Source organism: Simochromis diagramma, unplaced genomic scaffold (assembly GCF_900408965.1).
Source record: "Simochromis diagramma unplaced genomic scaffold, fSimDia1.1 OVJJ01000131.1, whole genome shotgun sequence".
NCBI classification, from domain to species: domain Eukaryota; kingdom Metazoa; phylum Chordata; class Actinopteri; order Cichliformes; family Cichlidae; genus Simochromis; species Simochromis diagramma.
In genome coordinates, this window is record NW_024387200.1 from 7,145,868 (window position 1) to 7,161,824 (window position 15,957).

Consider the following 15,957-nt stretch of genomic DNA (forward strand, 5'->3'; position numbering starts at 1 on the left):
AATAAAAAAGGTTCATTGCCTGAGCCCAGATGTTTGAGTGGTCAGAAAGTTGGGAACTGATCACTGGAATGTAGGATACTGGATGGATCCTGACCCTTCAGAGTGCCAGGATAGAAAGTTATATAATGGACACCTGGAGAGAATCAAGAAACCATATAAAAAGTCACAAAACCTTTTGAGCCTCTGATTTATTTATATTGAGCTATTGGGAGAGTACCTATATACTGTTATGATATATTACTGAGGTAATGTAAAGGTTGAATGGATGACAATAACCCTGATGTACTGGGTTTGTGTTCCAGGATGAAGGAACAGGGGTTACAAGCATCAAGGTCAGTAATATCACAGTGTTCCTCTTGAAGGAAAGTTATTATCTCCTGCTCTCTCCAGCAGCCTTTCATACCGGATGGACAGGAACCTCCTGAAGTTTGAGAGGTCATTAAAGTTGTCCCTGAGACAAAGAGAGAGGAAGCTACAACGACTTTCTATTTTACAGTACCATTAACTCAAGAATGCTCAAAGAAAGTCTAACAGAGACTAAATGGGCATACATTTTTGTTTTATTTTTAAGATCCCTGAGACTTTATCAGCAGTGTCTCCTGTCATTTTTGTATATGTAAACAAGTCGTCTAAAATTTGTGTAATACCTGCTCAGTAAAAATCTTGTTTGTTGTTTGGAAAAAACAGTGCTTTCACTGTTTTTATATCAACGTAAGGTTTACCTAATAGTGTACATACATATCTATATATATATCTATATATATATATCTATATATAGATATATATATATATAAACTTATATATAATATACTGTAATGCAATTTTTTAACAAAATATTGGTGTGTGTACTCTGGTGGCACGGTAGTTAACCTTACAGCAAGAAGGTCCTGGGTTTAAATCCAGCCTGAAGCCTTTCTGTATGGAGTGTGTATGTTCTCCCTGTCTCTGTGTAAGCACTCTGTCTTCCTCTCACAGTCCAAAGACATGCATGGAGTCAGGTTAATTGGTAATTTTAAATTGCCTGTAGGTGTGAATATGTCTCTATGTGTTAGCCCTGCGACAGACTGATGACCTGTACAGGGTGTACCAAAAGCCTTGTTCTGTGGCAGCTGGGAAAAGCTTCAGCCTGAATTGGATTTGTGGAAGAAAAGGGATGGATGGACACGCCATTACTCACCAATCAGACAAACAGGATCTTGGCAGACTAAAGGACTGAGATAGCCAGAAGCAAAAAAAGTCCAAAATACATTACCCGTGCTGTTTGTATTATGTGGTAACAAAATTATTCCCCTTCATTAGAAACAGATAATAAAAACCTTCCTGCTAAAACAGTTTCTTATGGAAAAGTTCAATTTAATGAGCCAGGCAGCTTATTAAACTGAGTAATGATCAAGACAAGTGGACAAATTTCCAGAAGATATCAGCAGAACAAAATGGATTATCACCATAAAACCAAGAAATGCCTCATGCTTGGCAAAATCATCCTTTTACAAAGAGAGGTCCTATTATTAGAACATAGTATTGGTATAATAACATGTTTTTTTGCCTTTAGTAAAACAAATTGTCTAACAATCTACATTATTTGTTGAAATATCATTTATTCATACTTCTCCGTTTATGAAAAAAGTGGAAAGCTGCTACCATAACCTATACATCCTGAATGAACTATGATAGGGTTGTTGGTGCCACAGTAGGAAGTGACGGACAAGTCAGGCTTGACATCTGAATTATCCTGGACAATGCACAGAGTTCATTAAAAAAGAAGCACCTCAGTCATGAAAGTTCAATCCACCACCATATGTTATTGTTCCCATCTCAAATATGTAGTACAACACCAGTGTATGGATGCACACCTATTAACATAGCATTTTAAACATTAAAGTAATTAGAACACTTCAAAAGCATCCACATGTGCATTTCCCAAGTTAGAGTTCTTCACAGTGCGGCCAGAATTATGTCTTTATCTTATCCTTTATGAAAGTCTTGAGCTGTTAGTCTCTCCTCCATGCTGACTGTCCAGTAACACTCCATGAATGTTCTGAAGGACAGTGAGAGAATACTCAGTGAGAATACATTTGCACATTATGTTAAATATACAGTTGAGTTTACAGCCATCATCATTTTGGGCATTTAATGATTTCTTTAAAGTGTTCTTTTTCCAGGGCGGATGAAGTTTCTGCCAAGAAAAGTTGTCAAATATCCAGCCAGAATTATGTCAGAAGCTTGTTGATGGTAATCAAAAGCATTTGGTCATTTGGTCAAGGTGCAACTTGCTAAGCGAAAAATAGGCAAATATCGTATATGAGTATGCCTGTTTGCATACTTTTGAAATTGTGTGATTAGAGAAAATAATAATTTTTTAAAAATCCAAGTATTTGCACTGCATTTTTTTAAAGTAATTAAAGATGTATACTGTGCAAAAGAACAATTCAAAGAAATCATCAAGAGCTCTAAATAACTCATGATGAGCGCACGTAAACCACAACTGTAGATAAGTAGGCATGACTGATCAGTGTAGGAGAGGACAAAGGTTATGCAATGTTGGACTCTCACTGAAGCCATGGGTCAGAGTAAAAAACAAACTATGATCAATACTGGTGAGTCAGTAAGTAGAAACTTACCACAAGCTGGTGGTGTGTACAACTCTCCATCAGCGACAGAACAGAAGGATGCTGAGAGAGAATGGAAAAAGGGACATGGTCCTCAGGATCATATCCCAGCTCTCTGAATACTTCCACCAGGTTCTGCAGGCCAGCAGACAGTAATAGTATTATCATTAGAGAAGTGCTTAGTGTTATGGTTATTATTTATGCTCATGGTCATGATACGCTTTGTTATCATTGCTCCTAATGGCTCCTAATCCTGTCCTTGGAAATGCATCTGTTCTTCAGTTCTGCTATTACACACATACAACAACTGACAGTTTGTTATACTGGAGATTTTCTTCAGGGGTCCATCTTATTTTGACAGCACCTCAATCATAGTACCATTAAAAGACTAAACATAGTGCCTGGAAGGTAACAAGTGTGTGATCTTGTAGGACTTACAAAAATTATAAAGCCTTGCTGAGATAAGACCTCACCTATTTTTCTACATTTATTCATTTTCCAAATTAATCTAATCCTTCATTTATTTTAGTTGTAATTTTTATTTATTAAATTTACTAAATGCTCAGTTTGAGCTCTCATAGGCATCCATACCGCAGTGTGCTCCTTCTGATTCGGGCTGCCGGAGGGAACGTGGCTTTTGTCTTCCATCTTAGTGATTTTGTGGCAGATGACAGAAAGGAGAGCAGGAATCGACACTTCCTGCTCATCCCCCAAAATGCTTGAAGCACTGAGAGCCCCTTCTTCCTTGTAGTCAAGTTCAGAGGAGGAGAAGTCTGCATTCTCTTCTATGATGGGCATAGACTGAATACACAACCCACAATGATAATGTGAAATGTAATGCAGTGATTTTGCATGATACTTTTCCTTTTACATACTCACTTTGACAAGATGGCTCAGTGAGGAATGCGTGAGTTTTTGACCAAGGACCACGCTAAGTGCTCGGATGAAGCCCTGTGTGGGGTTGGGGTCTGCAGCAAAGTACTTCAGCATGGACACATAATCCAATCGAGAGGGAGAGAAGGAGTGGTCTGCAAACATGTGGAAAAAGAACTGAGGAAAGAAAAAAGACCACATTTTACAGTTAATTCATTTATTAACTGCAGCTCATTTAACCTGAAAAAAAGATGATGGAGAATTAGAAAATGATCAGAATGACTGGATCCACTCCCTTTTGTGTTGTAGGTTAATGATTTTTACAATATGGAAATGAACAAAATGGCATTTTTTATTGTAACATTTCAAAAGCTGGAAAATGCTCTATAGCACCATTGATGTTTTTACACTTTGTGGGGGTTTTTTGTCTTTTTTTTTTCATTTATGTTGATCGTGCACTACGCCCATCTAAATTTACCACTGTGGCAGTGAAACAACCCAACCAAGTTTTTAGGCTTGATAGGAAGTCACCTTGCGAAGGTTGGCCAGACGCACATAAGGTACAGGCTCAGAGGGGTCCTCGGGAACAGTCTGGACACTTTCAGTGGAGAACCACAACTCTGTCTGATGACAAAGAGGCAGAAAAGCTACTTAATCACTTCCTTTTAGGGAGGTATGTATTTCATTTTATACTCTACCAAATACATAATACAGTCTAAATGCGATATTATAACTCAAACCAAGGCCTGATCACGGAACAAGAAGGGTCATAGAAAGTGTGAGGGTAGCTTTATCTAGAGTAGAATGATTTAATGTGACTTTTAAAAAATCAGTTAAAATGTTACAGTTAACAAAGCAACAAATGGACTTACTCTCAAGTAGTTCTCCTCATTTATATAGCCTGTGTCACCAGTATCTGCTGCCTTGAACTGTTGTAGCACATCCAGCAGCTGACTTAACAAAGGAAATGGCCAAGGAAGAGCAGCACTGAGCAGAAACCGACGCCAGTCTACCAGCTCATAGCTGTCCGTCAATGAAGACACAATCTCCATCAACTGGGAACAGAACAGACAATAACACTGTTTGCAAAATCTGCATAATATGACAGAACAACATGAGGCAGAAATGTTTTGCAGTCTTTAAACCACACTGTCACATATTATTACTCAACTCTAAAAGTTTCTGTACCTGCGATTCACTTTTGTCCATCCAGGGCTCAGGCAAGGTGTCTTTGCCCATGTTAGTAGTTATGATATCTTTGAGCAAACTGAAGAACCCAGACGTAGACATGAAGCCTTAAAGTCAGCAGGGAGGAGAAGTAAATAATGGATTAACTGACAGACATTACTGTAGAATTAATTGCTCCACACCAGAGCTTGTCTCTCCAATTTGCACCTGATGGAGAAATGCTGTATAGCTGCTGGTACAGTAACTCTAGCTGAGCTATGGTTGGGGTGGACCTCATGGGTTTCTCCAAAGGAGGTGGACGGGGAGGGGGAAGTGGGCTAGCAACCACACGGCAGTCTCCATTCAGATAGAAGTCAGAACACTCCTGATGAATAGAATATGGAAAATGATGGAAGTGTCAGATTCTTCTGGAATAATTTATTAAAATGTGATATATATATATATATATAAGAAAGAAGTCATTACTTACCAACACCAGCTCATTCTTCAACTTAGCACCAGTCTCTATATGGTGGTGAACCACTTCTGTTAATTGGTCAATGCTAAAGAAAAGAAGAAAGACTCATAAAATATGAAGAATTTCTTTTATGCCATTTATGACAGAAAATCTCTCTGATTCAAAAATAGTGTATAAAAAGTTGACCATTAGTATAACATTTATCTTAGTGGCAAAAGCACCTATTGACATACATGTATAGCATTATGGTAACAATGACATACTAAAATCATTTGTCGCACAATAAATAAAAATTACATCAAGGGGCAAACGTGTGGTGATACCCTTTGCAAATTGTGAGGCTTAGATAATGCAATTACACTGACAGGTTACTAGATCTGAAGACTGTTTCAAGCTGATGCTCACACTGTACCATACCTCTTCATTTCTGCAAGATAGCGTTCGTGTAGCCACTTCTCCATGTTGCCAAAAATCTCTTCTGCTGTGCTTTGCAGAGACTGTACCATCACCAGACCATGAGCTTTCACCAGTGCAATGCGGGCCTTTACCGCATCCTCTAGAAAGCAGGCACATGCACACAAACAGAGGGACACAACAACCATATATACATCAACACATCTGCATGTATGTGCACAACTCAAAATGCATAAATAGATGGATATAAGAGACAGAGAGAGAAACCACTGCCTCTCTTAGTGTGTGTGTGTGTGTGTGTGTGTGTGTATACCCTCATGAGTTACTGCAGCTGAATATTCTCCGTGCAATTTTTCTCTAACTTTAGGATTATAAGGCTTCTCTGAGTTTCTCTCCTCGGCTGTTGCCTGGCTGGGTGTCTGTGGTAGGGATGACTGATCTGGAGCAACAAAATGAACAGTGAAAGTTGTGTGGGCACCACTATGACTTTATTAATAATCTACATGAGACATGCCTTTTTTGGATGACTCCTTTTGTTTGTTGGTTTTATTTTCACTTGTGGAGGCTTTCTCCTTTTCTTTCTCTGGTAGTTTCTCGTCCTGCTCTTTTATCTCCGACCGGTCTGTTTCTCCTGACACCTATAGAAATATATAATCCATTCCATTCAGAAATCAAGTATATGCTTCCATAAAAATACCTCCATGAATTTTTTTAGAAATATACATAGACCATTACCAGATTGCTGATAGCTGTGAGTGCTTCCTCATAGCCAGATATCAGTTTTTCGTGTGGTGGCTATTATAAAAAAAAAAAAAAAATTTTTTAAAAAGTGAAATGGTCAATAACATCAACATTTTTATGTAAGTTAAGGTACAAATTCACAAACCGCATCTAAAATCCATTAACATTAGCAAGATGTGTCTATGTGTGTGTGTGTGTGTGTGTGTGTGTGTGTGTGTGTGTGTGTGTGTGTGTGTGTGTGTGTGTGTACGCTGAAAAATAAAGGGCACATAAAGAGAGACAGGAAATCTGACTTGAACAGGTTCTGGCTGATCTTGGCCTTTTGTCTTGGACACCCTTCCAGAGGCGTCAGGATGTCTGGTGAGTGGAGTACTAAAGAAAAAAACAAAACAGGGAAGTGTTTCTATGACTGAACAACAAACAATGAAAACTAGTGCAAGTGTGCTTCTCCCTTACAAATGTAACTTCTTCTTGTCCTCTCCTTCATCCAGATTGCACAAACTTGATCCTGGTGGTTCACTTCTGATGAAACAAAAACTTTCTGTGCTCATTATGTGTAAATATTTAGCATCCTATCATTTCACTAATTAATATGTATTAATATGTCTGAGTGGCTAATAATAATATACATCTTGCCTCTCATCCTGATCCTTATTTTCTGTGTTTTCCATTAAAGGAACATAAAAAAAAGTTGAGAGTGGTTTGGGAAGCATCTGTCCACACATGCTTAAATAGTAGACCCTGAGAATACAGAGCGTCTCCTGGAAGCGGTTCAACTCCACCTACACAGCATTAACAATCAAAGATTATGGTGATATTTAAGAAACATTTTATGTAAGAGACATAGCCAAAACAAAAACTACAATGTTACCTGCGTAAGTATAGAGTGGTGGTTGACGAGAACAACAATGTGCTCCTCCAACCAACCATCACTCATGAGAGAAGCCCTCTCTTGCTCATCCTGCTCCTTACGCTTGTCAGTAATGTCCCACAAACGTTCACGTAGCTCCTGTATGCCCGCAAATCATTAAATCATAAATATATGTTTTTTTATTTTAAGTTTATTTTATTGGTTTTTAATACAAATTTCATGATTTTAGGAATATTTGTTTTGTTTTGTATTGTAAAGTCTTACATCCAATCTCAGATGTAGCTCTTCTTTGGTATCCTCATCTTCTTTCATATCATCGGGTATGCTGTTGAAGTTCTTCTGCCATTGAGACACTAACTCCTGCTTTAAGTCTGGGCGCCCCAAATAATGTTTGTAATGCTCTCTGCAGACACCAAAAACCAAAGAATGCACATTAATAAATTAATATAGCACCAGTTTTCATAAATGATTGTTTTCAATGAAAATTCATCTTTTATTTGTAAAACATTTCTGACCTATAGGTTTAAACAAAGGCTTGGCAGAATACCTAATATTAAACAGGTGATGGTTGATAACAGAGCGTTGCAAGCGCAGCTCTTGCATCACCGTCTTTACACCGTCTACATAAGAATCGCACAATGTGCCCCAGTATGAGCACAGGTACTCTGGGATCTCCTAGACAGGATCAAATGGAAGTATGAGAGGACAGAGTAAAAAAAGACAAAACCAAACAAAATACTCTTTAATGCAGCAGAAGATATATAGCAACGAATTTCATCTAATAAATCTCATTAACTCTGAAACTGCTCATGGACTAAATTGTGTAATAAAGCCTCCCTATAGTTACCTCCAGGGAGTCATATCCGCTAACTAACAAAACTAAATCTTTCAGGGAAGACAACAAATGTATACAGGGTCGTATCATACTGGAGGAAGTGGCTCATTCACATAGAGCTGGACAGATGATCGGGGGCAGAAAGACTTAGACTTAGGTGAGTTTTTGGGGGCTCCTTGACAGCTAACACTGCACACTGAGGATACTGATGCACTCCTACTGGGCCCTTTTGAGAAAGCAAGAAAAAATACGTAAATAATCACAAATTAGTGCCAAACCACCCTAAAATACTTATTTGTCAAAAATATCAAATGACCTAAAACAAGTCAGTGAAAAGACACACACAATTGTTTAAATTAGCAGAATACTGAGCAAGTCACCTCTGAGACTTTGGACCTCTTCCTCTTTAAGGCTGGAGCAGGACTCTGTGGGCTCAATAGTTTCTTCAGTGAGAGTTGTAGGCTGGTCTACACCTGAAGGTACACTTGAAGGTACACTTGAAGAGGACAACTTGGGAGCTTTTGCACTGTCTAGTACAGCATCTTCAACAGGAGGACTGGAAAAAGCTGATAAGAGAATATGTCATAATTTGAAAGTAAATGCTATGAAGAAGTGATCTACAACACTTAGTTTACTATATAAATATCCTGGAAGCATAGGCAAGGACGATGACAATCCAAGTTCACTAAATTGAGCTGAATTACAAAACACCAACCACTCACCTCCCTGTGTTTTCAACATAGCTTGATGCAGGATAGACTCCACCCTACTGTAAAGCTCCTGAACGTCTACATCTGCATCAACACGGACCAAAATGTTTTGCTTTTCGCCAAACCATTTCTCCAGTTTTGGCCAGGTATCCTGAAAAGCTGTTATCCTGAAGGGAAGAAATCATGTTGGATATTAACAGACACAGAACAAAGGTTATTCCTTCAAATTAAGCTCCCTATTTTCTTCTTTTGTACCTGTGTCCAATCTGTGCCAAATACACATTCTTGTCTGCATGCTGGGAGGTTCTAGGAGCATCGTCCAGATCTGCACAATATAAACATTACACTAAGATTTAACTTGTTTCATGTAAACACAGCCTAACAGTTAAATTCTGGGTGAATCTTAATATACATTTTTAAGCTCCTAAGAGTTTATCAAACCCATTTTAGTGTATCCACGACTGATTGCATGCTCATCAGGGATATCCAGGAGCAAAACCAGGTCCAGCACAGGTGCAGGGGGTGGTGGAGGTTTTGGTGGATTGGGATCTTTAGCAAGGTTCTTGCTGCTATTTACAACTTCCTTTTCTAAGGATACATCTCCACCAAGGGCTTTCTCTAGAAGATGTGCCTGAGCGATGTCATATGGGAATCCATCCAGAATCCAACCTGACTGAGATGGAAGCTGACTAATGCAGATACAATAATTATTTCACTATGTAGAGCGTGATTTGTTGTTCATTTTGTATATGAATATTTGGATTTCTATTACCAACGTGACATTTACTGGTAAAATTAAGACAATGGCCTCAACATTTCTCACCTGATCGCCTCTACTATAATGTCCACTAACAGCTCATTAGGGATAGTGTTCCCTTTCCTCAGCTCTTTTTCCACAGCAGCTCCTTGTATGGCTCGCTTCGAAAGCTGGAAAAGTAAGAAAAGCTTTTACCCAAATTCCAAATCATTCGATTTTCCAAATATATATTTGTTTTTTTTAACAACAAAGATCAAAAACAATTTCCCTCAGGCAGATTGGTGTTATAAAATGGATATAGGCTGTTACGTAGTATAAGTAAATAGAAAAATGATAAGTAAATTCAAAGATGATAAATACAACACATACAGTACACAAACAGCACTTACTGTTGCATTACCAGCTCTATTTTCTTCTTGGTTTTCAAGATCTGGAAAAAGATGAAAAAAGAAGTGATGATAACAGCTTTGTATACTAAGCAAAGAAACACACCATCGTGTATAATACAAAACAGAGTAGAATAAAATCATTAGACCTTCAGTAACCCACCAGATTTCACTGATGTGTTTGCGAGAGGTTGCTCATTGTCTTCCTCACGCTGCTGCGCTGTGCCCTGTTAATTTTGTCCAAAATAATTGTTTGAAATGACAGCAGAAATAACTGAAATGTTTGCCGTGAAAAATCTTTTAAAGTCTATTTATAATAACAATGGATGCTACTAAAGTTACAGTACTCATTTTACTGTCTCTAACTAACCTTCTCTCCGTTCTTGTGAGCATTCAGTGCCTCTTCAATCAAAGTATCAGTCGATAAGACGTAGATGCCATGTGCTGAAGCAGAAACAATACATACAGTGACAACTAACCATGCAATTATATCCAATATCCATTTATAATACAAGTATAATATAAGTAAAGATTTAAGTGGAGATTAACTTTGTGTTTGTATATGCATTTCTTATATCATGCCTTCAGCAATCTTGGACAGGCAGGTGGTCTTGCCAGAGCAAAACTTTCCAAGGACACAGGCCTTAAGGATAAAGTGTGGAAACAGGGATGATGATGGTTCAGTGATGGGTGGATCAACAACGTTCCTCAGTCGTTGGACAATGTACCCAAGAATATCATTGTTGGTCACGGGTAATTTCACTTCCACAGCTTCCTCTGGCCATCCCCACTCACCCATCATATTCTGACAAACGTATGTCAAAGACAAAGAGGACCTTAGGCATTCAGATAGCATCGGGTACTTGAATTTAGATACACACTTCTTCAATGTCAAAAATGTAGCTCAATCGCTCAAACAATGCCACTTTTTATTCTAAATAAAGTTACCTCGTCAACAAAAGTTAGCTAAGGGCAGGCAAATGTGCATACAAAATATGTTTGAAACACTGCATTCATATTTCAAACTCACAGTGTATTCATCATAGTCCTGGTTGTTGAGTATCTCCTGCTTCTGAAGCTCTATAGTGTCTAGTGGTTCACGGAACCCAAACCCTGGCTGGCGGTCCTTTATTGGCTCGTAAAGTGGAAGACCACTGAACAGCAATGCCTTCCACTCTCTCATCAGCTTCTCTGGAATCCGACTGGACATCATAGCAGAAAATGACAGGAGGCAAAGCTTGAATTCTGAGGTTGGATATGGACTATAAATCTGAACAATCTCCAGTCTCTTAATTCAACCGTAATACGTTTCTTAATGTTGTCTAAATGTATTCATTTAGTCAATCAATGTTCACTGAGGTGGAAAATGCTGTAAATAAACTCTGCAGGGATGCTTAATCTGGTCATGAGTAGGAGCGCTGACACAGGACATGAGACATGTAAAACCTAGTATAACATACATACAGCATTGCAGATAGACGGATAGATCAAAAAAGCAAATATGGGGCATGATGAGCATGAGAAAAGACAGTCTGGACATTTACATGGCCCGATTTTATTTGACCACTGGTCAGTTGTACAATGACAGTTTCCAATATTGGTATTTTTTCACAGGTTTGAACTCACATCAGCATTTGCACCATACTGTGCAGTGCTTTAGCATTAACATTAAAAACAACTTCAAAATTCCAGTTAGATTTCAGTTTGTCAGTACTTTCCTAAAATACTTTCTATATTGTTTTTGAGTAAAAAGAAACTAAAATAAAATATAATCTATATTTTAAAAAGTGCCCAAATTATTTCAGTTACTTTTTCAGAAAAAAAATGTGTTCTAATTTAAACAAATTAAATCTGTATATAGAGCAGAGTACGTGCTCTTTTCACCCTTAGTCCAATTATTCACATCATGAAGTTGCCAATGTAAAAATATTTCTGCAACTTATTAGTGGTACCCTCTGAAAACATACATAACACATTTTTGAATTTTCACACATTTATCAAATGACCAAGAGGTCTGTTTTGAAACCAAACACCATTTGCTGCATTTATACTTCATCTTTACAAAGCAACTATGTTACGTACTTTCCATTGAGCAGTCGATATTCTCCAACCTTTGTGGCCAAGTCCATTATCTGCTCCAAAATGCCCCTGCAGTTCTCAAAATGCTTCTTATATTTCCTTTGAGTTCTCTCAACAGCAATCCTGTTACAGAATTCAAGCTCCTTTTTGATCTCTTCTGCACGATCCAACTTAGCCTGCTGAGCCAGAGCCTATATGAGACCCCAGTCAGAAAGAGGGAATCAATGGAGAAGGTATAAAGGTTCCTGCTAATCACCAGTGTTTTTAAGAAATTAGGGAAGATGCTAAATATTACATTTCATCATTTACTGCATAAAATTTAGTACTAAGTTTTATTCACAAAGAGTTCTGAAGACAAAGACAAAAAATAACAAAAAGGAGAATTTTATCACTACTACTGCCTAGTGTACAAAAAGGCACAAAAAGACCCTATAAGAGATTCTGTGTACATTTAATTATATGATTTTCTACATTTCTTCTGTAAATAACAGCTGAATTTGAAAAATGTTTTCACAAAATTCTCCTCTGATGTTCGCTGAGAAATTAAATTAGTGATAAAACCAGCGCAAAATGGTGAGAACATACAAAATATTTGACATTTAGTTAAGTGACTCTATGTTCGTGCCACTGTCATCAAATCCCATAAAAACTATTAAAAAAAAAACAGTAATTAAAGTACTTAGCATTGTTGTGTATTCATGTATTCAAAGCCTGGTTTCGTTTATTCGTCTGTGCCACAGTGCTCCACCCCCATACTGTTTCATCATATTTGCTTTTTGTCTTTTATTGGGATTTGTTGACAATTAAACTTATAATGTTATAAAGTGATAACAGTTAACCTGTAAATCTATACCACTGCTAATAATTATACGCTATTAACAAAAAAGCTATATTTTCACACTGAAACCATAGTGAACCATGAACATCACTAATTTGTTTTCCACTAAATCTGTCATCTGTAGTGTATCTGTGACCACTGAATGGACATGATTCATACACTCTTAGTATATCCTTTATCTATACCTCTCAAGTCCATCTGTTTCTCTTCAAGATGACAAATTCTATTGATGCAATACAACCTGTGTAAATCTGGCCTCTTATTTTTATCCCTACTCGACAATTAATACTATTACTGACCAAGCCTAATACAAAGCAAAAGCAGTGAGACATCCGTCCTCATATATCATCCTATCTCACCGCCTCCCTGTCCAGAGCTTCCTGGAAGTCTCTCTCTCTCCGCTGCTGGTACTGCTGTTCTCTGAACAGGCGGTTCTCTCGGATGACCTCCTTCTGCATACGTATCTGAAGTAGCTGGGTTGCCAAACGCTGCTCCTGCTGAGTCTGACGTGTCAGTCGCTTCACCAGTTGCTCCTCTCGTCGTGCCTCCTGAAGGGTGGGGAAGAGGAGGCTAATTAGCTGATTTGGGGGTTAAAATGACAAATGACAGTCAAATAACAGACTATTTGAGGTCAAAGAAAATAGGAGGGATGGAAAAACATTTGAGAACCACTGGATTTTTTAAGTATATCTAACAAAGGCTATTAATATTTCTCAGCGAGATGTTTCACCTCCTGAGCTTCATGGACCTTGAGCTGCTCCACCAGGAATCTGTCTTGTCTTTTCTCTCTCTCCTTGCAAGCTACAGCATTTTCCTCCAGCCTCTTTCGGATTTCTTGTATGTATCTGTTGCTGGACTGTAACATCACCTTATTTCCACGTCCAAGCAAATCACGGCCCTGACTGCTGCTACCAAGGGAAAAATCTATGGGGGACTGACCACTAAAAATAGAAAAAAAAAAAAAAACATATGTAAAAAGTTATATGGTAGCAAAGATTTAAGAGTGGAACAAATGTCCATTAAAACAGACATTTAAAAATATGCTTAGTTCGTAAATAAAATATTTTCCTTTTCTCTTACCTTGATGATAAGCCAGCAGTAATTACCATCTTCCTGTTCCTGTTTGTCTCAAACTGGGCTATTTCAGTCTGGACTATCTATGTGAACAAAACACAATAACACCCAAGAGACAACAGACCAAAAATGAAATTTCCTCTATGGGTTAGGAAATTATTACAGTATTTTTAGCTCTATCACACCTGTGCTTGCTGTTCTTTGCGCTTCTGCTGCTGCTGTCTCTTCTTTAGGCTGAGCTGTGAAATGTATGGAGGTGGCTTAGGCACCTGCATATAAGTGGTCTGGTTAAAAGTCATGCCTTTGTGCTTCTGATGAAATGCCTGCAACTGCAACATACACAGTTCAGAGTAGTAAGTATCTCAAACTTTATTTATTGCAATAGCATAATATAAGATAATGTACAAAAGGAAAATACTGTGTGCCATCTGAGAATGAGAAAGAATTTGGAAAGGGGTTTTAGTTATAGACCAATTTAAGTAAGCTAATATTCTATTTAATCTTCCAGCACCTTGTCAATATTCTTCAGTCTTTTCTCATCCTGGACTTTGACTTGTCTCTTCTGCTCGATCGGAGGGGTCACCACAAACTGCTGGAATTTCTCCTCATAGTGCTGGGAAATTTTCTGAAGTTTCAATTCTGTATCACGTTTCACCACCTGATGCAGTCGCTATGTGAAAGGAAAAAACACTTGAAAATACACCTAAGGGCCCAAATCATGATTTCATTTTTCATTATTCGTAAAAAGCAAAACATTTTTAAACTCTAAATATGTTTCTTACCGATCAAAACAAGCCTGCTTCAAAAGGAAAAAAGCCTCTAATAACCACATACAAAACTCAACAAACAGCCCTCTTACGTCAGAATAGATCTGATGCTCCTTTTTGTGCAGGCTTGCACATCCTGCTGGCTGCATAATTTCCATCATTGTCCCACTAATTTCTGCTTTCCTGTTCTTCTCAAGTGAGACATAGAGTTGGTATAGGAGGCGTGTGGCAGCCCCCTGCTTCTCCTGAATTAGGTCTTGGGCTGTGTTTATGTCGAAGGAGATCCCAAGTAATTGGAGAGTAGGCTCAAGGCGGGTAAAATTATTCAGTTTGGAGACAGAGGTGCTAAAACGAAAGGTGTGATTTACACTTATTATGAACACCTTAAATGAACTGCAGAATTAAGCACCTGTAGCTAAGAGACAGAAAAAAGGGGCAACTTACTCTTTCTTCATAAACATATTGAAATCGTTTTGCAGCTGATATTTATGCAAAACTTCCCCCATTAGGTAACCACTGGCGAAATCTTTGGCAATGGTCTTTGGCTCTGTAGAGATGAACATTTAGTCATTTACCCAAACAAAGACTGGTATAATATATTTTGAGCAGTCCAGACAAACTATTGGCTTAATGAGTTAACGTGTTGATGAGTATTGTGTATTAACTTTGAAATAATATCCCTTGGATTGTTGACTTTATAGATGGACTAGCCCTTTGTCTTTTTAGCGTCCAGGAGCTAATAACAACATCTATACCGAACTTTAGCTTCATTAAGCTAGCAGCTAGTTCGTTGGACAAACTTACCTACAGCCTTTGACAGCTGGAGCTCCTGGTTCAGCCACCGGCACAATATATCCGACATCGTACTTTTTCAGCTCTTACATTTATACTCAGACAACACACCACCTAACGCTACTAAGACTATGACATTTTAGCCCCAGGATAACGTCAGAAAAAACAGCGGAGCATATCCCACTGGTACACCGTTGCCATGGCGCCCTATCAACATTACCGGTGGCGTTATTAGAACGCCTCAGTACAGCTTACCCTGGATCAGTTTTTATTTCACAAACAAGTGTAATTAAAAACTAGAATTAATAACTGCTAACCGATCCAGAACCTGTGCTACTTAATACTAAAGTGACAAAAGTATTTTTAGCTACACGACCATCATCAGACATTAAAGGAAAATAATAACTTGTAATGGGGACTTAATAGTAGCACACTGGGCACGTTGATTATGGTTAAAATGTTTATTAAAAAAAAAAATATGGAAAAAAAGAACCACGCCGACAAACTAACAGCCAGACAAGTCATTTTATTGCATTGAAACAAATAGTATACCATTTTGTGTTAGT

General features: G+C 38.0%; 1 protein-coding gene across 1 annotated transcript; it reads right to left on the reverse strand.

The window, feature by feature from the left end:
• Nucleotides 1–1,782: 1,782 nt before the first annotated feature.
• On the reverse strand, nucleotides 1,783–15,810 carry spef2 (sperm flagellar 2). The gene is made up of 39 exons (XM_040050460.1): nucleotides 15,404–15,810; nucleotides 15,044–15,146; nucleotides 14,692–14,944; nucleotides 14,344–14,502; nucleotides 14,018–14,161; nucleotides 13,839–13,915; nucleotides 13,489–13,699; nucleotides 13,118–13,306; nucleotides 11,924–12,111; nucleotides 10,872–11,043; nucleotides 10,424–10,646; nucleotides 10,212–10,285; nucleotides 10,005–10,068; nucleotides 9,845–9,885; nucleotides 9,522–9,625; nucleotides 9,140–9,387; nucleotides 8,954–9,023; nucleotides 8,711–8,865; nucleotides 8,369–8,554; nucleotides 8,081–8,214; nucleotides 7,701–7,828; nucleotides 7,418–7,556; nucleotides 7,154–7,291; nucleotides 6,919–7,064; nucleotides 6,739–6,804; nucleotides 6,576–6,654; nucleotides 6,277–6,336; nucleotides 6,056–6,179; nucleotides 5,855–5,980; nucleotides 5,545–5,683; nucleotides 5,140–5,212; nucleotides 4,878–5,034; nucleotides 4,671–4,777; nucleotides 4,355–4,537; nucleotides 4,014–4,106; nucleotides 3,489–3,659; nucleotides 3,201–3,410; nucleotides 2,622–2,744; nucleotides 1,783–2,038 (listed from the first exon to the last, which is right to left on the reverse strand). The coding sequence occupies exons 1-39, from the start codon at nucleotides 15,459–15,461 to the stop codon at nucleotides 1,973–1,975; spliced, it is 5,181 nt and encodes a 1,726-aa protein (XP_039906394.1). The 5' UTR covers nucleotides 15,462–15,810; the 3' UTR covers nucleotides 1,783–1,972.
• Nucleotides 15,811–15,957: the final 147 nt, after the last annotated feature.